Source organism: Macrosteles quadrilineatus, unplaced genomic scaffold (assembly GCF_028750875.1).
Source record: "Macrosteles quadrilineatus isolate MER2022 unplaced genomic scaffold, UCM_ALF_1.0 Scaffold_15__1_contigs__length_3749704, whole genome shotgun sequence".
NCBI classification, from domain to species: Eukaryota; Metazoa; Arthropoda; class Insecta; order Hemiptera; family Cicadellidae; genus Macrosteles; species Macrosteles quadrilineatus.
The window spans coordinates 2,516,428-2,538,984 of record NW_026542608.1 but is presented as its reverse complement, the minus strand read 5'-3'; the positions used below and the strand labels follow the sequence as shown (position 1 = coordinate 2,538,984).

The 22,557-nt window shown below is 35.5% G+C and overlaps 1 protein-coding gene across 2 annotated transcripts in view; it reads left to right on the top strand.

Moving 5' to 3' along the window:
* Nucleotides 1-22,557, top strand: part of LOC129005055 (mitochondrial proton/calcium exchanger protein-like) — an 87,983-nt gene that overhangs the window by 25,671 nt on the left and 39,755 nt on the right. The window contains exons 3-4 of one of the 2 annotated variants that reach the window (XM_054433833.1): nucleotides 18,107-18,250; nucleotides 21,382-21,519. In XM_054433833.1, the coding sequence (XP_054289808.1) occupies nucleotides 18,107-18,250; nucleotides 21,382-21,519 (282 nt within the window). Of the gene's footprint in view, nucleotides 1-18,106; nucleotides 18,251-21,381; nucleotides 21,520-22,557 lie in introns of those variants that run through there. The other variant, XM_054433832.1, reaches the window with a different exon arrangement.

Sequence of the window (22,557 nt, the reverse complement as noted above, 5' to 3'; positions counted from 1 at the left end):
ACAAGTGAGCACTAAAGGTTTCAAGACATCATAGTGTACTAAAACATCAGAACACAGAACCCAAGATTTACTTTCTTTGAATGTTTGAGAACATTGCTCGGTCCATTTCCATGGAACATCTTTCTTTAACAGTTCATAAAAACAATGAATTTTAGCAGACAAGTTTTGAATAAATTTTCCATAATAGTTTATTAAACCAACATAAGCCCTTAGCTCGTCTTTACTAGTAGGTTCGGGAGCTTTTTGAATAGCTTCAACAATACCTTGTTGTGGACTGACTCCTGATGCTGAAATGACGTAGCCTAAATATTCCACTTCAGGCTGTAAGAACTTGCATTTACTCCCATTAACTTGTACTCCAAATTCCATAAGACGCTGTAACAATTTCTCCAATCTGTAAGAGGCTTCCTCTCTTGTTGAGCCGCCAACCAAAACATCATCTAAATAGGCTACAGTACCTGGTAATCCGTTTATAATTTGATCAATCACAGCTTGAAATATAACTGGAGCTGAAGAAAGTCCAAATGGCAGACGTCTTAGTCGAAATAGTCCCTTGTGAGTTGTTAACGTCAACAGAGGTTGTGAATCCTCCGCAACAGCTAATTGTTGATAAGCATTAGTGAGATCCACAACTGAAAAATATGTACAACCAGACAGAGAAGCAAATATATCCTCAGGTTGAGGTAATGGATAATGTTCCGTCTGTAACACCGGATTCAATGTTACTTTGAAGTCTGCGCACAATCGGACACCATTAGTCTTGGGCACTGTAACTAACGGAGTAGCCCATTCTGAACTAGAAACTCTGTACGCTATACCATCCTCAACCCACCGATCTAATTCTTGTTCTACTTTTTCCCTTAACGAGTAAGGCACAGGCCTAAATTTGCAAAACTTAGGAACAGCATTGTCCTTGAGAGTGACTTGAGCCTTAACACCTTTTATTTCTCCTGGCCCCCCATGAAACACTGCATTGTATTTTTTCTTTAACGCCTCTACTTCAACCTCATGTTTGCCATTAGGCAACACAACTTCACAATTAGATTGCTTCAATTCACATGTGGTAACATTCACTGTAGACTTAGATTTAGTACCATTAGTATCATACGATCTTGAAAATACAGCATGCCAATCCAACTTTAATTTTGCTAACCAGTTCCTTCCAAGCAAAATAGGCTGGTCTTTACGACAAACCTCAACAATCAATAGTGGTAACACTAGGTTCTGGTTTTTATATAAAACTCTAACCTCAGCTTGACCTAGAACAGGCACGTCACCACCTGTGTAAGTTCGCAATTTCATAGAAACAGGCTTTAATTCAATATGAGAAAAATGTTCATTAAAAACGTCTGAAGGACAAATTGATACAGCTGACCCGCTGTCAATTTCCATCTCCACCAGAACCTTCTCTATAGTTAGCCTTACCTTGTAAGCTGCCATACCTGTGTTTAATCCAAAGTTGTACAAACACACATTATTTGAAACTTCATTGCAACTTGAGCTAAGCTCATTGACATCATCTTCGGAGATTTGATGGACTCTATTAGCACCTGACTTGTCCTTCCTTCCAAATTTTGCAACTTTACTTTGGTTTCGGCAAGCTTTTAGTAGATGCCCAACCATGTTGCACCCATTGCACTTATAATTTGCATATGGACATTCATTGGCCCTATGTTCAACTGAACAACATCTGTAACACTTAAATTTAGCATTAATATAAGTCATACCAGCACCAATAGCTGAATTGAAATGACTACCAGTCTGCCTATTTTGATTCACATGTGAAGAATTGGGCTTGGAATTTAAATTACAAATTTCCTGTTTTGGATTGAACAAACTTGTCTGTTTTTCAGCCTGCTCTAATCTGAGTGCCAAACTATAAGCTTCATCAAATTCTTGATCCTCAGACAATAATTTTTGCCTTATGACCTCATTACTTATTCCTGAAATAAGCTTGTCTCTAAGAGCCTCTTTTAAGAATGTGCCAAATTTACATGAACTAGCTAAATGTTTAATCGCTACAACAAACTCTGAAATACTCTCACTAGGTTTTTGCACACGAGAATAAAAATTGTATCTCTCAGCTACCACCAATTTCTTTGGAGAAAAATAGTTCTCAAGCACTTTAACTAACTCTTCATAACTTTTGCTATCTACAGCTGCAGGTGAAACTAAATCAGACAAAATTGTTAAAACTTTTGGGCCTACAACAGTTATTAAAACAGAAACTTTAGTATCGTCTTCAATCTCATTAGCTTTGAAATAATGCTTAAGCCTCATTGCATATGATTCAATGGACTCATCTTGTGGGTTAAATTCACCAATCTTACCTATTCCTGACATCTTAGTCTTTAAGTTTACCTCCCTTTTTTTTTATGAAGTTTAGATTTATCTTCTTCAGAATCTGGTATATAAAAAAAACTTTACTTTTACTAGACTTACTATCACTCGGAACGAGGTCCGTTTAATTTGACTGCGCCATTGTAATATTTTATAAGAACAAGATAAAATCTAGTGTATTCAATTTATTCTCCATTTCAATCACAACTCAATTATTATTGTTATTTACAAAATTAACAATCAGAACAAAACAAAAGTCTTTAACATCTGGAATGCAACCAACATTATAAAATCAAATGCTGCTTCTTGTACAATTAATATAAACATATATTACAAACCTAAATTATCATTTTACTAAATTCAAAATTTGAACTTTCATCTTTTCAAAAGTGTATAGCCTACCTAATTGAACTGTAACTTTTGATGGACATTAGGCTTATGCCTATCCAAAATCACATAAGCCTACTTTGAGCCGGCACGGTACTCCTAGAACCCTGAGATAAGAATTTCATCTAAATTTATAACCATATTTGTACAATTAATTAAATAAAAGGTTTTTATGTGTTCACTATTGTAAACCCTGGACATTATTTATTTACCAACACCCATAGACTAATAAAAGAACTTTACACGCGAAACATCTGGTTACTGCTCAAGCACCTGCCAGTCTGTCTGAAGAGAAGGCGGATATATCTGCCACCCGTCCTTTATCGCCAAAGACTTAGGCTGATATATCCGTCACCCGTCCGTAAAGGGTTAAAAAAACAATTTTCAAACATATTTTGTGGATGATTTTAGGTTTGTAGCTGAAGAAAGTATTAAATACTCACGCCATGCATCATTAACTTTGCGTATGCCTCACCATAGGACCGGAGTTTACGACAGAGCGTTTGTTATAACTGCTTGCTGTCTTTGGAACGATCTCCCTTTAACTATTAAATTCCTCGATAGTCGTTCCCGGTATGTGGCAGCACTAAAAACTCTCTATTTTGAAAAAGCATGGCCATGGTAGGTTTTCCTAGGGACTTGTGAGCATGGGCGATCGCTGACACGTATGTATGTGTGTGTGTGTGTGTGTGAGTGTGTGTGTGTGTGTGTGTGCGCGTTTGTGTTCACGTAAGTATTTGTAAAATTTAAAATTTACAGATTTTTGTTAAAAGTTTCTGTATCTATGATTTCTGTTTTGTTTTATTGTATAAACTGTTTTTTTTTTTAATATTTTTACCGTATCATATTTTAAAGTACGAGTTAAGAATAAAAATTAGAAGAAATGTTTATTTCCATTGATCTTTACAAAAGAAATACGACACGTCATTTGTTATACATAGATTCAAGGTGATCCAGTGTTTACAGTACAATATATCTAAATTTAAATAGCCACTTACATGAAAATAAAAGCTTTATTTCAACTTACTCTTCAAAATCTAATATTTATTTCACAACTTAAAAAATCATCAATTTCGTAAAAGGGATTTTTAACAATCCAGTCATACAGTTTATTTTTAAAAATACTGTAAGAAACTTATTTTGCTTCTTCAGGCAGCTTAAAAAAAAATTATACAATTTAATTTATGTGAATGTTTGGTTTTTGCTAATCTGTGCTGCAATATAATATCTATTTTATCCCTACCTCTTGTATAGTGTTTGTGTATGTCTTTTCGGAAAGAGAATTGATCTAAGTTTGACTTTGTATGTATATTAGAATTTGGAATATATAAAGATTTACTATGGTTGGTATTCTGAAATTAATGAAAAGGGGTTTATAGTGTGCATCTGAGCATTCTTCAGCAATGCTTCGACCCACCTTTTTTTGGAGTAAAAGGATGTCATTAATATGTGGAGAGTGGCCCCACAAAATAAGACCATATAGTATGTGTGATTAAAGAGTCCAAAATATGCCAATCTTAAATATTCTTGACTAACTAAATCCTTAAGTTTCCACAGCAAGCACCTCACTCTTGAAATTTTGTTTAAAGCAGATTTTATGTGTGATGACCAATTTAATTTTGAATCCAAATTAAATCCTAAAAGTTTAACTGATTCAAATTTTACCTCTGTTTTGAGACTGATTGTTATATATTGTGATTTATCAGAATTACAAGATAGTCTGTTTGCAGAAAACCAATCATATGCTCTATGTTCAGCCTCTTGACTAATTAAGCGCAGGGTTGTTAAATTAGAATGGTTAGCGAGTAAAGTTGTATCATCCGCATATATAACAGATTGTGTATTTATATTTATAGGAAGATCATTAATGTAGACGTTCAAGAAAAATTTCCCTAGTACAAGAGCCCTGAGGAACACCGGTTTCAACTTTTTCAGTTTTAGAAATTTATTCTTAATCGATACAAATTGAAATCTATTACATAAATACGAAGAAATTAGAAGCATGGCATCATTAGTGATGCCATAAAAACGTAGTTTGTTAGTTAGGATATCAAAGCTTTACTTAAATCGCATAAGACTAATGGCACAGATTCTTTCCTTTCTAAATTTTCGAGAGAATGGTCAACTAAAGTGAGAATTGCTGAGGTTGTGGATTTACCTCGACGAAAGCCGAATTGGGAGTTTGATAATAGGTTATTTGTTTCAAAGTAATTATTTAATTGATCATACATTACTGCTTCAAATATTTTGGAAAAAATAGGAACGATTCAAATAGGCCGATAATTTTGAACCAGGTTTTTATCACCTTTTTTGAATATTGGGATTACTTTCGATATTTTGAGGGATGGAGAAAAATATCCCTCCCTCATACAGGTATTCAATATAAAAGCTAGACAATAGCTAATAAACCCTATAGTCTTTTTCAAAATATTATTAGAAATCCAATAATAATCCATTGATTTCGAATTTAAGTGTAAGAAAGGGCCACGTGGCCCTAACTTTGCCTGTGTAAATAAATGATTTTCATTTCATGTTCGGAACAGATAAGATCATTTTTGTAACTAAAAAAATACAACATTAGGCCTACTAGCATTCTTCATGAAAAAAAAAATCTTCATTGTTAAAACATAACAATAGGCCTATATTTAAATTGAACTATAGTTTGGGATTGGTCAAATTTTGTTACTGCCTCCTACCGCAAAAGAAATACCTGTTTAAATAGGCCAACAAGTTAAGATCTTAATCCACATTGAGGCTTGCCCATCCAGTAGCCCGTTACTAGCAACTACTTGAAATTGATTGTTTATTGAGATGAAACCATCCTAATGTATTCACCCACTAGGTGGCGCTCATAGAGGCGTGCAAAAAATTATTGTTGGAACTTGTTTTGCAATGGTGCCAGCTACTGGTAAATCTTTTAATCTATATTATATATTATAATTCCTAAAGTAATTCCTGATATAATTCCTTTTTTTTGGTAGGCCATAATTTCCTTAATTCTTCAACAATATCTATAAATGAGGTGTCATTTTAAAGCTTAGTTTACCCACCCACTACATGGGAAAAATATACAAATCACTAATTAATTTTTCAGTAGTTTTTCGTAAAAACTATCTACTGTAGGCTATTATATCATTCTTTAAGTAATTTAGACTTGAAATGTTTATTTAGAGACGTTATTCGATCAGCTGAAACATGTGAATTAAATTAATAAAAGCAAACAAAAATATTTTAATTCTCAAATCCGAGTGATTTGTTATACTTCATCCATGATGACAAACATACTTAGTCCATTGATTAAACACGTACTAGAGTAGACACTCAATGGGGGCTACCGTTACCTGAACAGTGATGTTATAGAGTAGCGTTAGTTATACTTAGTTATAACTGGACTTTCGTACCAGGCCAAGCAGTCTAGGCTTTAAGGCTTACATATTGTAATCGTAACTGTACTTCTGCCTAGACAATATACACACCTTAGTTAAAAGTGGACTTGTATACAAGCCTAAGTAATAATTTACTTATTATAGTTGTAACTGGACTTGTGTACAGGCCTAGGCAATCACTGTACGATAGGATCAGTGTTTCCATTCTCGGGATTATTATCCCAAAAACGGGATTTTTAGACTACGAGTGGGATTAAAACGGGATGCAGGATAAAACGGGATTTTCAGCCATGGCGTATATTTTTATTTTTTTTCTATTTAACTTGAGGGGAAAACGAACTACAATTGATTAAACTAGTGTAGCAAAAGATAATAGCAATGTTTACACAACTATTTAAACATGGTACGTCAAATATAACACCCGGGATTGAATAAAAAAACATGCGGGATAAAACGGGATTTTCCATCATTCTAAAGCGGGATTAAACAGGATTTTTCGACCTGGCAAGCGGGATCATTTTTTTGGTCGGGTGGATACACTGGGTAGGATAGGCTACTGTCATCAGTTTGAAATTACTGAATCTTGCTTCAGAAATGCGGGTTGTATTTTCAATAATGAAGACTTTCTTTTACTGTTTATATACTTTATAGCAATATTTGCTACAAAACTAATAGCAATTTAGCAATCAAAAGAAATAGCTTGAAAATGAAAATGAAAAAATGAAAACGTTTATTTATCCCAAGAATTATAAACTAAAACAGAGAGTAGCTATACAACATAACAGTACAATATTTCTAAAATAAAATGAAATTTGCCTTACTTATGGGATAGGCCTACATGGGCAGGTGCCTGTGCGTAGGCCTGGCGGTTATCAGTCTAAGCAAATTGAGGGCACACACTAAAATTGGGAAGATTTTTAAGCCTTGTTAATTTAACTTGATCGTTTAGCGGATAAGAGAATGTCGGCGACGACAACCAAAGCCAGTGCAATCTAAGACAGGAGACATTTGACGGCGAGGGGGTCGAAGGGTCAAGGATTGTTTAGTCAGGGTCAAGTAAGGTTAGGTCTGATCAAAGTTTCGGCCTTTTCATTGGTAATTGTGTGCAGTAAAACAAGCATCTGTTTTTTGAAATTCTGTATTTAGGGTAAACTAAAAATGTGCTGAATATTATATTTTTGAATTAGATTTCGATATAGAATCTGAGCAACATAAAAACAGTTGGTAGTTAGAACTGACTTATGTAGCTGAGGGACAGATATTCCAACATTGTGTGAATATCTTGTGTAGTGTTGATGAAAATGAACCCTGAACCAAGAAACTGAATGAAAATATGTCTAACTGGTAATGCTCCCGTTTCACGGAATAGCGCATCAGTGGAGTACCTTTTATTTTTTCTAAAAGCTACTTTCAAAATTGATCTTTGTACCACATTCAAGGATTCCAAGGTGGTGTGATAGCATGCTCCCCAGCAAATAATTCCAAATGAAATGAAGGATTGTACATAAGCGAAATAAGCTCTCTTTACGTCCTCCTCGTCCAAAATGACATTCAGTAGATTAACACGTTCGCTGCTACGGACGTTCCGGAACGTCAGCCGGGCCACGGCGCCAGGAGCTAAGAACGTTCCAGAACGTCACCGTTCAATGTTGTTTAACGTTGCTATGGATAAGCCAGCACGTCACAAGCGTTCTATATTTCTTTGCAGCTCGTGGGGACGTACTTTTCTGACAATAAAAAATATAGTTTCCCAAATCACCACCAGGGTCGTTTGGAACAGGGCTTTGTTTTACCTCTTTCCTGCTAGATAGCGACACTACTTTACCGACTGTAACCTGGGTAGTGCTGCTATCTATCAGAATCCCTTAGTACTATATCCAAAGCCAGTTTTATTGCAGAACATTGCCATCCAGTATAACTACTGTTGTTTTTACTGTAATTCAGTGTATCGGTGGCAATGTCACGCAGCGGCCGAGCGTAGTTCAGCAACTGGCGCCGTCCCGGCATCTAGCGCTCAGCAGCGAACGTGTTAAAAGCATATATGTATTTACGAATCCTTTTCATTAAAAAATCAGGGTTGCCACCAGCCATGAAAACCTCAAAAATCTTGAATTATGCATGAATTCTCGTGACCATGAAAAAAGGCATGGATTATGCATGGATTTCTAAAATGGACCATGAATTTTCAAAATCAGTAACAATTATTCAACCAGAACATTTTAATTTTCCAAATAAAGAGTATTTCCTATTTGAAAACAATCCATAGAAACGAACACCATGAAAATACTGTGTGGAGATGATTATTTAACATGTTCCACAATCAGAAACAATTGCTTAATTCATTCCAAGTCATTCAAAGATTCTGATGTCATAGTCAGCTGAGACTTCCCGAGGACTGTATATGGTCCGAAAAATTATTTGTAGGCCTACCCCCGCGTATGAAAAAGGGGTATGGGGACTTAAATCACAAAAACAGAAGTTTTAGACCATTCACTGAATTGAAACGGGGTGCGCAATAAAACCGAATTTCCAACTCTGACGCCTGATTTTTTTTAGCTTTTTGGATAAAATCATCATATCTTAGTATGTTGTGGAATAAGATAAACCAGAATTTACATTTTATGACAATTATGTAGGGGGATAAAACAGGACTTTTTTGGCTGGGTGAGTGGGATTTTAGTTTTATTTTGGTGGAAAGACTGAATTAGACCTAGACTTAATATATTTTACAATTCTTCTCCAATATCTGGTATAGAATAGCTGGACCTGTTTTGTTTTCAACTTTGTTTTGAATGTTTATAAATCACTCTAAAAAGCTGTATATTAGGTATGAAAGGTTATTCAAAAGTAACACACAAAGAAACTGCCTCTTTAACGTCAGTTTATGAAATCGGCAAAACTCAAATGTGTTGAAATTGTATAAGCGCATCGACCATGAATTTTTCTAAACTACCAATGAAAACCATGAATTCTGCATGCATTTTATCATCCCACTACTGTGGCAACCCTGAAAATCTACATGCTCTGACCACCTCATTAGGTAGTCAAAATAAACACCTAAATATTTGTTATAATCTACTTTTTCAATGTATTCACAATTACAAGATATACTGTTATGGTCGCCGCAACAATGAATCTTCAAATTGTCTAGACAATAATCAGTGCTTGTACTCAGTGAAATCGGGAGAAATTTAGTCTTGTTCACATTAAGTGAGAGCACATTTTGATCTAGCCATTTTTTTAGAAGTGAGAGGTCACGGAGAGCTTTAGACCTGACATCCTCCCATGAACGACCCTTTAACAAAACTAATGTGTGCAAATAAAAATAGTTCACCATCCAGGTTCAGTTTTGAAATGTTATTTATATATATTAGAAAAAGTATAGGCCCCAGAGTACTTCCCTGAATAACCCCATACTCAATTGAATTTGCATCACTATTCACACCACAAATGGAAACTACTTGATGTCTGTCAGATTAATAATTTTTGAACCAGGCGAGAGCAGTGCAATCGCGTCAAAATCATGGACGTCTTCCGCGGCTGTGTAGACATAATCATTGAATGCCGTGGTCACGAAACGTCATCGTCGTTGACGATTGCGGCAAAATTGTGAACATCTTCAGCGGCCATGTAGGCATTATCGTCTTACGCGATCGCAGAAAAGACGTGATCATTTTTCCCGCGGTCTCGAAAACGACGTCTATTATAGCATAAATAGCACGGTCACGGTTTAAGGATATCTCCCGCGGACATCATCATCGTTTTGCGCCGTCACGGAAACGTGATCGGTGTCTAGCGCGATCGAGATAAAATCATGAAATTTCCCGACTTTGATATCAAAATAAAGACTAAATCCCAACTTTTCAAGACCATTTTGAAATTCAATACTAATACCTGACTTTCCCGTTTTCCCCGCATACTAGACACCCTGGTTAATTAGATTTTGACCTTGCAAATATAAAACAAAACCTTCCAATAAACTACTTCCTAAAATTATGGATTAATAAAGAAAAACTTTGAATCATTGTAATGAAACTACAAAAGTAAAAAAAAATATACGTTTAACAAAATACAATAAAATATGGCATTTTTAATTATTTTATTGATTAATATTAAAGAAGTCAGTAAACACCAATTCCGGTGAATTCCTCCAAAGTTGGCAACACTACTCCCAACTACCAAGTTGTTATGGAAACGGTCGCTAGCGCTTGATGATGCAGTGGTGTGCGCCGTAACTACACATTACCCCTAGCGGTTGGCGCCGGAATATACGCTAACCGCAGCACAGCTGACAGTCTATATTTATTTCTTTTTGTCTATGGCGAAACCGTGTATTAATCAATGCTCAATGGTATTCCTCATTGCTCATCGGTATGTCCTTTTCTGTTGTACTGTAAATAAATAAAAAGGTCTTTATTAGCAAGCGTTTTTCAGAACTAATTGTTAAAAATTTCATTTCATATAACTTTATTCATACCAGTACAGGATCAATACAGGAATGGCGTCAAGAGTGATTGAATAAAACTAACTAAAATACTCATCATTATCATGCATGACGTAAAATACCGTCAATATTAATACTTAGCTTTTCAGCACTATGAAAATTTTGGAGACTTTTTTTATTACTTTATCAATGTCGCTCTCATCAACAAAGCTAAATTTAAAGCTCCTTTTCTCTGATGGAAGTACAGGATGCAGAGTGTCATCAACATTTCTTAAGGATGTATCTAAATTAAAAGTTTTAGTTTCATCTACAACATCTGCAAAATAATTGATGAATTGACCACAGACCAGGGAAGGGTCAGAACATACATCATTGTTTACTATTAGGTTTATACAGTGTGTAAATTAACACACATTTTTTATATTATTTTCTATAGCAGATTGAAGAAATCAATTTGCGGGACTGATTAATAACAAATGTTAGGCACTTTTTACAAATTTTGAAAATAAAAATTCCCTTAAGGGCAAGGGGGGGGTGGGGGGTAACTAAAAATTTTCAAATGACAACCCCCATCTTGTGACCACACATTTTAAAGGTCATTGGAAGACAAATCCAAAGATGTGTCTAAAAACTTTTTCGAGCACCCTATCCAAGATGGCGGTTTAAAATGTACTTAGGGTTGAACGGGTAAATTAGGTATGGCACACATTTCTTATCTTTTTTACTCTTTGTAGATAGAAGGAATTAATTTGTGGGACTGAGTAAGAACAAATGTTTGGCACTTATTCATAATTTTGAAAAAAATTTCCCTTAAGGGTAAGGTGGGGGTGGGGGGTAACTAAAAATTTTCAAATAACAACCCCCATCTTGTGACCCCTCATTTTAAAGGTATTTGGAAGACAAATTTAACGATGTGTCTGATAATTTTTCTTTTGCATCCTATCCAAGATGGCGGCTATAAATGTGATTGGGGTTAAACGGGTGGGGTCTGGAACACAATTTTATTTTTTTTTGCCATTAATAGATAGAACTTATCCACTTGTGGGACTGAGCCAAAATTAGGCACCTTTTTATTTATTTGAAAAAAATCCCCTAAGTGTAAGGGGGGGGGGGCAACTAAACATTTTCAAATGACAACCCCCATCTTGTGACCCCTCATTTTAAAGGTATTTGGGAGACCAATTTAACAATGTGTCTAAAAATGTTTTTAAGCACCCTGTTCAATATGGCGGTTTAAAATGTGCTTAGGGTTGAACAAGTAAATTAAGTCTGAAACACATTTTTATTTTTTTACCAAAAATAAAGTTATAATAGATTTGATAGTTTATATCAGAAAAACTTGGACAATAGGACGAACTGCAATAAACAAATTTATGTAGCTCTTATCACTTAGTGAATAAATCTGATAATCGAGATTCCAGGTTTGGACGTTGCACTCACTTGGAATTCCTATCCTCTTTCTTAAGACTGCAGGCTAATCAGGTAACAATCTTATCAGTTTTTCCTTATTCCCCTTCAGTCTGTATAGGTAGTTTCTTTGGAGTAGTCGTAAGTACATCTTTTATTATTTTTATTTTAATATGGCTTTGTTAACAACAAAACAGAAGATAGAAATACTTGTCATTGTTGGCTATGGAGATAAAAAACGGACTCAACTTGAAGCGTGTGATATTTTTAACAACTTGTGCCCTGATCGCCTAGTTAATCGAGCTACAGTATCTAAGATATGTAATAGGTTTGCTGAAACGGGGGATGTTGCAAGTAAACCTAGAAGTGGTAGGCCAAAATCTGTACTCACTGAAGAAACGAGACTAAATATACTTCTTAGCGTTGAAGAAAATCATCACACATCGACACGTAGGATTGGAAATGACTTTGGGATAAGTCACATGTCGGTTCACAAAGCCCTTAAAGCCGAGAAGTTTCATCCTTTTAAGGTTCAGTTAATTCATGAATTGAACGAGGACGATTTTGACCGCAGGATTGAATTCTGTGAACTCATGATGCAACGGTGTACTTTGGATCCAATTTTCAAAAATAGAATTGTATTTTCAGATGAGGCTTCATTTAGTCTTCATGGCCACGTGAACAGACAAAACGATAGGTATTGGTCTCCTGAAAATCCGCATTGGGCTCAAGAATGCCATACTCAAAATCCCCGAAAAGTCAATGTTTGGGCAGGCATTGTCGGGAACAAATTAATAGGGCCATTCGTGATCGAAGGAAATCTTAACGGAAACCGTTATCAGGAGTTACTGCGAAAGTCGATAGTACCTGCCATTGCCCATGAGTTTCCTCCGGAAGACGAAGAAAATGTTGTCAACGAGAACATTTGGTTTCAGCAAGATGGCGCTCCACCTCACTATAACGCTGAAGTCCGAAATTACTTGGACGAAGTTTTTCCAGATCGGTGGATAGGGAGGCGGGGAGCTATTGAATGGCCTGCCAGATCACCCGACCGTTAGACTACTTTTTGTGGGGCCACCTAAAAAGTAGAGTATTGTAAACCGCCCAGAAAACATCCAAGACCTCACAGCAAGAATAATAATGGAAGCACGATCTATTAATGAAGAAACGCTGTCCAGGGTGGTAAATGAATTTTACAATCGGTTGGGGCTCTGTCAAGTTTCTCTTGGGCATCAGTTTGAGCATTTGTGAATATTAACAAGTACGTAAAGTTGATTATTGCAATTACATTTATTATTTAGTTTAGGAATTCTATTAGTTTTGATGGCAATTGTGTTTTTGTTGTTATAGGGTTGTAGTACAGTCTAACCTTGATATAACGAACCTCGATATAACGAATTCCTTGATATAACAAATTTTTTTTAATCCCCTAGAACTCTCCATAAGACACAATGTATATTTTACCTCTACATAACAAACAAACCATAACAACGACCTTGATTTAACAAATTTTTCGTGATTTCGGCTAAAATAAGACACCTCAATGTAACGAATTTATCATTGTCAGAACCTCTACATTGCGAATTTAACCTTTGCATAACGAATTGTCTACGTCTTACCCTCGATATAACAAATCCCCCACCCCATTATTGTTTTTGTAAAATCTGTTTCTTTATCAGATGAAATGGAAAGGTGACGTCATCGCTTGCGCTAACATTCGTCTGCTCCGTTTTACATTTTTGTCTGCTGTCGCTGCGCGCGCTATGCTGCAACTTGCAACTGAGAACTGATTTCATTCACTGAGGACTGATGACGACGTAATGTTTAGTAAGCTGTGATTGGGCGATATGGGATAACTATGGTGAATTGTACAATTTTTGGATAAAGAGAAACCTAAGAAAGAATATAAAAACAAAACCAAAGAGAAAGAATAACAACATCGTTATTTTAACATTCCTTTTACGAGTGTTTTTATTATCCTTAAGTTGGCTATGATTATACACTTCTATAATGACTTATCTAATAATTTATTGTTTTCAATACGATTTGTTTCAACTAGCAACACCAATGCAATAGTTAATGATTATTATTGACATTCCTCTGTTGTGATAAATCAGTATACTGTACTGTAAGTAGCCTACCGGCCTATCGCGAGCAGTAGCTTACAAAACTTTCTACTGTTTTGTTTTGTTCTTTACATGGTTTATGACTACGCAATACAGTGTTTGGCTATGTTTTAGGAGGGTTAGAACAAGCTGTGATTTTAAACTTACAGTTTTTAACCTGTACCAAGGTCAATGCCATTGTCATGATTGCGCAATATTCAAGATCCCTCCCCTTTATTATGCCGGATAATTTAGGTTCTACTGTACAAAGTAAACACTGTACTGTAAAGTACTGTAGCCTATACTACTTTAATTGTACTGTATTTTAATGAGGTCAAATCCCGACCTATATTGATCGACGCTGGTTCTGAACCTCGACTTAGCAAAATTCCTGCAAACCTAACCTCTATATAACGAACCTCGTTTTAACGATATCCTTGATATAACGAATATTCAGTTCGGTCCCTTCAGATTCGTTATACTGAGGTTGGACTGTATTATTGTAATTATTTTGTATTCTATGTTATTGTATTATTTGATATTCTAATAGTATTGGTAATCAATTTTTACACTATCAAACATTAGAGTATAAAGGAAAAAAAGGTGTTCCAGACTTAATTTACCCGTTCAACCCTAAGTACATTTTAAGCCGCCATATTAGACAGAATGCAAAAAAAAAAATAACAGATACATCGTTAAATTTTTCTTCCAAATACCTTTAAGGTGGGGGTTGTCATTTGAAAATTTTTAGTTACCCCCCACCCACAACATACCCTTAAGGGGAATTTTTTCAAAATTATGAAAAAGTGCCAAACATTTGTTCTCACTCAGTCCCACAAATTAATTCCTTCTTTTTACAATGAGTAAAAAAGATAAGAAATGTGTGCCATACCTAATTTACCCGTTCAACCCTAAGTACATTTTAAACCCCCATCTTGGATAGGGTGCTCGAAAAAGTTTTTAGACACATCTTTTGATTTGTCTTCCAATGACCTTTAAAATGAGGGGTCACAAGATGGGGGTTGTCATTTGAAAATTTTTAGTTACCCCCCAACCCCACCTTACCCTTAAGGGGAATTTTTTTCAAAATTATGAAAAAGTGCCAAACATTCGTTCTTACTCAGTCCCACAAATTAATTCCTTCTATCTACAATGAGTAAAAAAGATAAGAAATGTGTGCCATACCTAATTTACCCGTTCAACCCTAAGTACATTTTAAACCGCCATCTTGGATAGGGTGCTTGAAAAAGTTTTTAGACACATCTTTGGATTTGTCTTTCAATGACCTTTAAAATGAGGGGTCACAAGATGGGGGTTGTCATTTGAAAATTTTTAGTTACCCCCCACCCCCACCTTACCCTTAAGGGGAATTTTTTTCAAAATTATGAAAAAGTGCCAAACATTTGTTCTTACTCAGTCCCACAAATTAATTCCTTCTATCTACAATGAGTAAAAAAGATAAGAAATGTGTGCCATACCTAATTTACCCGTTCAACCCTAAGTACATTTTAAACCGCCATCTTGGATAGGGTGCTTGAAAACGTTTTTAGACACATCTTTGGATTTGTCTTCCAATGACCTTTAAAATGAGGGGTCACAAGATGGGGGTTGTTATTTGAAAATTTTTAGTTACCCCCCACCACCACCTTACCCTTAAGGGGAATTTTTTTCAAAATTATGAAAAAGTGCCAAACATTTGTTCTTACTCAGTCCCGCAAATTAATTCCTTCTATATACAATGAGTAAAAAAGATAAGAAATGTGTGCCATACCTAATTTGCCCGTTCAACCCTAAGTACATTTTAAACCGCCATCTTGGATAGGGTGCTCGAAAAAGTTTTTAGACACATCTTTGGATTTGTCTTCCAATGACCTTTAAAATGAGGGGTCACAAGATGGGGGTTGTCATTTGAAAATTTTTAGCTACCCCCCACCCCCTTGCCCTTAAGGGAATTTTTATTTTCAAAATTTGTAAAAAGTGCCTAACATTTGTTAATACAGTAATCAGTCCCGAAATTGATTTCTTCAATCCAGATCTCAATGCCAGACTTAATTTACACACTGTACTATAAAGCTATTAAGCTACTTAAAAATTAGTGATTTGTATATTTTTCCTTTTATATTAACTTGTTGACCTATACATACTATAAACAGGTTTTTTTCTTTTGTGGTAAGAGGCAGTAACAAAATTTGACCAATCCCAAACTATAGTTCAATTTAAATATATTGTCATGTTTAAACAATAAAGAATTTTATTTTTATTTTTAACATGAAGAATGCTAGTATCATTGTATTTTTTTAGTTACAGAAATTATAAAGGCTGGTCCGAACATGTGGCATTTGCTGAGCGGCGAGCAGCTACATGCCAAATTACGACTAGTGAACTAGTGTGGATGGGTGTCTGACGTACACCTACGTACACTGTACGTCTACCCATCATTCAGTGAACGTCAATGCTCATCATTTCCCCCCATGTTTGTTGTTTCCTACACACTGTAGCAACAAACAGGCTGCTTAGAAAGTGACGAATGTGTGGACATCCCTGCTTGGAAATCGACAGTAAAAAAACAAATACAGGGTGGGGCAGGGAAGTATCCCTAATTTTGAAGGTATATTAAAAGACAACCAAAAATGCTAGAACTAAGCTTTATATTGTGATTAAAAGGTTACATTTGGGAATTTATTTTAACACTATTTTAATTGGTTTTAAACAGCACGTCCTGCAAGTGGTGTCCCTCATTGTCAATACACTGTTGTAGCCTGGTTCTGAAATTCACCATAACTATGTGAAGCATTTGTTGTGGAATGCGGCCAATTTCAAAGTTAATTGCATCCTTCAAGGCATTTAGGGTCCTGGGTCGATGTTTGAATACTTCAGTTTTGAGGTAGCCCCATAAAAAGTAATCACACGGAGTTAAATCCGGTGAGCGTGCAGGCCATGAAATGTCTCCATACCGGGAAATCAATCGCCCAGGGAACATTTCCCTTAGAACAGCCATGGAGTGTCTAGCTGTATGCGCTGTTGCACCATCTTGCTGAAACCACACTTGTCCCAAATTATTTTGTTGCAACTGTGGTTCCAGAAATTGTTGGAGCATGTTCACATACCGATCAGAATTTATGGTAACCGAACGATTGTCCTCTTCGAAGAAATAAGGCCCAATTATGCCTTCGCTGCTGATTGCACACCAAACTGTTACTTTGTCACTGTGTAGAGGTCTCTTGTGAACTACCCGGGGGTTAGCCCTACTCCAATAACGCATATTCTGCTTATTTACCACTCCAGAAATATGGAAGTGTGCCTCGTCACTAAACAAAACCCGAGCATCATGAGGCAGGTCCGCAACTAAGGTTTCACAAGCCTGCATCCGTTGTTGCCAGTCTCGTTGTGTCAGCTCATGAGAAACTACCATCTTGTATGGATGGAGGTGTAGGTTCTCATGGAGAATACGACGCACAGTACGATTTGACATCACCAGTGCTGATGCATGTTTCCGAGCAGATCGTTGAGGAGACTGCAAAATTGATCTTCTGACAAGGTCAATGTTTTCAGGAGTTCGGACGGTTCTTTGAGCCCCAACTCTCTTTCCCAATAAACTACCACATTCTCGGAAGTTCTTTACCCACAACAAAATAGATTTGCGATCTGGAACAGCTCTGCACCAGGGGATCCGATAACGAGTTCGCAGCGCACGCTGCACAGCAATAATAGACTGATTTTGAGAAAAATACGTCTCGACTGCAAAAGCGCGTTGCTCACGCGACCAAGCCATGTTTACTACTGACAATGTTATTAATGGAAAATCCCAAAGCAACAATGTAATTCGAGCCTACCCACAATCCTCTAGCACATTCCTACAACCCACAGTGTCATCTTAAAATTAGGGATACTTCCCTGCCCCACCCTGTAGTTTATCACTATGTCAACTATTTGGTGCTCAGGGAATGAAACATGAGCGCACTCACCTTAATGTTGGATGGATCAAGTTATGCAGTTAATGTTCTATTATTTTATAACTGACATTTTATCTGTTTCAGCTGATAAGGACTGTTGGAGACATGTTCAGATTAGTTCCATTCTCAATATTTATCATTGTCCCATTCATGGAACTGCTTTTGCCAATTTTTATCAAGTTTTTCCCTGGCATGCTCCCTTCTACATTCCAGACGTCTACTGAAAAGGCAAGTTCATAAACCAAATTTTAACTTTTGTCTGGTTACCTGTAACTAATCCTTCTGTACAGCAATGTGGTGAAAACATGAAACTAAACTTCACGCCATGTTACACAGCATGATAACACTTGAAGAAATAAAAGAGGAAAACACTGGAATGCCACATTTAGCATTCAGGACTCGAAACATCTTGAATAAAATACTACATCTACAAATGAAAGATTGTAACAAATTCGAAACCTTGGGTATCTACAAAATAAATTGCAATGATTGTGGTAGCTTTACATTAGACAAACTGTAAATTTTGTTAAACGTTTCAAAAACCCCATATCTACATAGATAAACAACAAGCCGGAAAGATCAAATGTCGCACAACACTTCTCCACTCATTAGGAAAAGTGGAGGACAATATTAATTGTATTTTAATTTCAAAGAACTATTAGGAAGGAAATTTGATGAGTGCTTGGGAAGAATTGTCTATCATGAAACTCGGTCGGGTAGAAGAGGCGGACGGACTCGGAAAAGAAAAACCGATATTTTTTTAATATATAGATGGAAATAAGCTAATTAATGAACTAGTAAACTTTGACACCAGTTGTACTTATAGAAACTTATTGCCTGGAACTTCCGGTAGCCAATAGGGTATAAGTAGGGATGCCATCAAAGTTTTTGCATAATGGGTCTGATGATGATAGGAATGTCCAATGTGAAATCGATCACCACTCTTCACCATTCTTACCATCTTTTACATGTATTTACTATATACATAATTTTCCTCCAAGATTGATTTATTGACATAAAATGAGGTTACTAACCTGTCGTCAATCAGTCCTATATTGTCGTGGATGACTATAGTTTCAGGGTTAAAACCCCATTTTCAAATATTCTCTTCAGTCGTCATATGTCAAACATATCCTCTTGCACTAGCCTTCTTCAGAATTACTTCACACATAAACACAGTTTAGTAACCTCATTTTATGTCAATGTACTTACTGTCTTGTGAGTGAACAGTATAAATGTAAATAAATATAAGTTTCAAGTTTCAAGTGTTATTAAATGTACAGGGTGTTTTAAAAGAATGCCGGGATTTTAAATAGTAATTGCTTGGGTACTATTCTAGGTAACTAAACGTTTTATACGTCAAATTGAAGCTAAAATAATTAGGTTTTGTTTCCTGTGTAGCAAGGGAGGAAATTTTGACCTTGGTGTGCGCTAAACAGGTGCGGGGTGGTAGGCCGCTATTGAGACTATTGTACACACGCCTGACGCCAGTCGCCAGTGCAATGTTTACGGCGCAACAGAAGGCACAGAGTGTAATCTGTGGTTCACAGAGTTTATATCGATTCTCAATTAACCTTAATTAAAAACTACTTGTTGGTAAGTACATTAAACACTGGTTCAATGAGTTTTGTGGTACCGTAGGGTTTTGAAAAGACATTCACCTGGTCGGCTAAAAACAAGCGATGGCATAGTCGAAGAAATCCGTCAAATCTGCATCAGTAGCCCCAAAAATTGATTGCTCAACGAATTCTTCAGTTGAACATACCTATTTCAACACTTCATGATGTTATCTGCAAAAGATACAGTCTTTGTGCCTAAAAAGAATCAGTCAAGACGTCAGATAAACCGCCGATCGCCCTAATTGTACAGACTTAGCCAGTTTTACGCTCATATAAGATTGATGAAAATATGAATTTTATTCAATTGTTCCAAATTGTACAGGGTGTCCATAAAAAACGATTCAGACTTTGGGAAATTAATCCTCATACTAAAAGGAAGAAAAAAGTTTATGTGAAGGTATGTCTGAAAATGCATATTTACCCAGTTATCCGCGATTTTGTTTTTTATACAAAAATATTTTTATCTGTGAAGTTTTTCATTCGGTGATTATGAAATTTGGTAACCATGTTAACATACACAAGACCTATAAGAGAAAAAATAACAAAGTTGTTCCGATTGTAAATTTCAAAATGGCAGCCATTTGATTTTTTCTAACCCAACAACGGCTAATTCTATGAAAAATATCAAGAATACTTTTTTTAGCATTTTCAATTCCCTATCAAACGATACCAAGATCAAAAAGATCGGACAAAAGATAACTGAAATACAAAGTTTGTTGTGTAAAAATAAGGCAAAATTAAGGGTTCCCGACTAACTTTGCCTTATTTTTGCACAAAAAACTTAATATTTCAGTTATCTTTTATCCGATCTTTTTGATCTTGGTATCGTTTGATAGGGAATTGAAAATGCAAAAAAAAAGTATTCATGAAATTTCTTCATAGAATTAGCCATTTTTGAGTTATTTCAGTTAGAAAAATTAAAATGGCAGCCATTTTGAAATTAAAAATCGGAACAACTTTATTATTTTTTCTATAATAGGTCTTGTGTATGTTAACATGGTTACAAAATTTCATAATCATCGAATGAAAAACTTCACAGATAAAAATATTTTTGTATAAAAACAAAATGGCAGATAACTAAATATGCATTTTCAGACATACCTTCACATAAACTTTTTTCTTTCTTTTAGTATGATGATTGATTTCCCAAAGTCCTGAAACGTTTTTTATGGACACCCTGTATAATAGTATGAGAAAAAACATAGTTCTTTTCCCTTCAGTCCCCGAGCAACGACCGTTTAAAATCCCGGCATTCTTTTATAAACACCCTGTACTTATATTTACTAAATTTACAAAAAGTAAATAAAGAAACGTCTTATAACACTTAAAACATATATTTACGCTATGTTTAATATTAAATTTGAGCTTAGTTTATAAGAGAGAGAGTTTATAAATTAATGCTATTTTACCTAATATTGTACCATTAAACACAATGTTTCCCATGGATTTTAATTGAATATTTTGGGGCAGACCCAAGATTTTAAAGATAAAGCTCCATCAACTAAAACCACAAGCAGTGACTAGTAGCTGTGAGTAGCAAGTCTTAAAATTCAGAACATTATTACTAAAAATCAGCCCCTTTACTCACTTATTTTGTATACTATTACTATTTATTATTATTTTATTTGTGTTTAAATATGAAGAGAAAAAAAAGAAACAACTCAGCATGGTTCAAGTACATTATGGTGTGTTTTTCTGTATTTTAACATCGTTTGTTTTGATTTATTTGATGTTTTTTAGGAAGATAAAATGAAGCAGTCACTAAAAGTGAAGCTGGAGATGGCCAAGTTCTTACAGCAGACTCTGGATGAAATGGCTGTTACTAGCAAAGGTCATAGTTCCAAAGCTGCCAAAGACTTTGTGGAATTCTTCCATAAGGTAGGTTATTTATTCTGTGAATCAACTCATCAGTAGGATACTCTATGTTAATCTTAGGGATGGACGTGATTGTACTTTTAGTTCGGGATAGGAAGGGACGAGATATTAATTTCCCTTAGATCTTTAGGGACAGGATGGGATTTTTTCCTTGCAAAAAATATTTATTGTAAAAATCTTGAGTAAACATTCTTGCAGATAGCGATAATGAGAAACAAAAACAAATTCACAGTTTCTTTGTCACTGTTCTATAAAAACCAATAATGGTTAAAAGTACACAGGTAAGAAAAGTTAAAGAAACTTCAATCATAAAACACCACTAGCTAACCACAAACAGGTATTAAAACTGACCATCACTATATTTTTTTAAACTGTGTAAAGTTATATTAGTACAGTATTACCTTTACTAATAACGAAATCTTAATAACGTGTACCTATAACTATGTTATCATGACTTGCATCTCCCAAGATCACGGTACCTTCGTCAACATGTTGCACGTCGATGGTAATATCTTGATCAAGTCTCGTAATAGCAGCACCATCGTTGCGTTATCACGGCGCCATTATCAACCTACCTATTTTTGTGGTGCCATCGTTGACGTCAACAGCTCCTGCATATGCAATGCAATCATGAACATCTTCTGGGATCAAGGAGAGAACGTCATTGTCTCCCGCAATCGCAGATATATCATCATCGTTGAGGATTGGAACAAATCCCGCCCCGAGAATATCCTGAATTTTATGTAATCCCGTTCGGTTTTTAGTTAATATATATATAATTTTTTAATTTCCTGACCTTTCTATTTTGGGACTCGTCCATCCTTAGTTAATTGTTTGGATATGGATAAAGTTGGGAAAAGTATGAAATATGTGGTAGGCTAGTTTAAAAACAATTTTAAATAACGGTTTGACTGAAAATTTTTTTGAGAAATAAAACAATAATGTTACTGTAAGAATCACATTTTTAGCCAATAGGGTTAGTATTGTTGAAATTCCACAAGTTACCCCAAAATTTGGAGTTTTGACTCTTTTATTATTTTT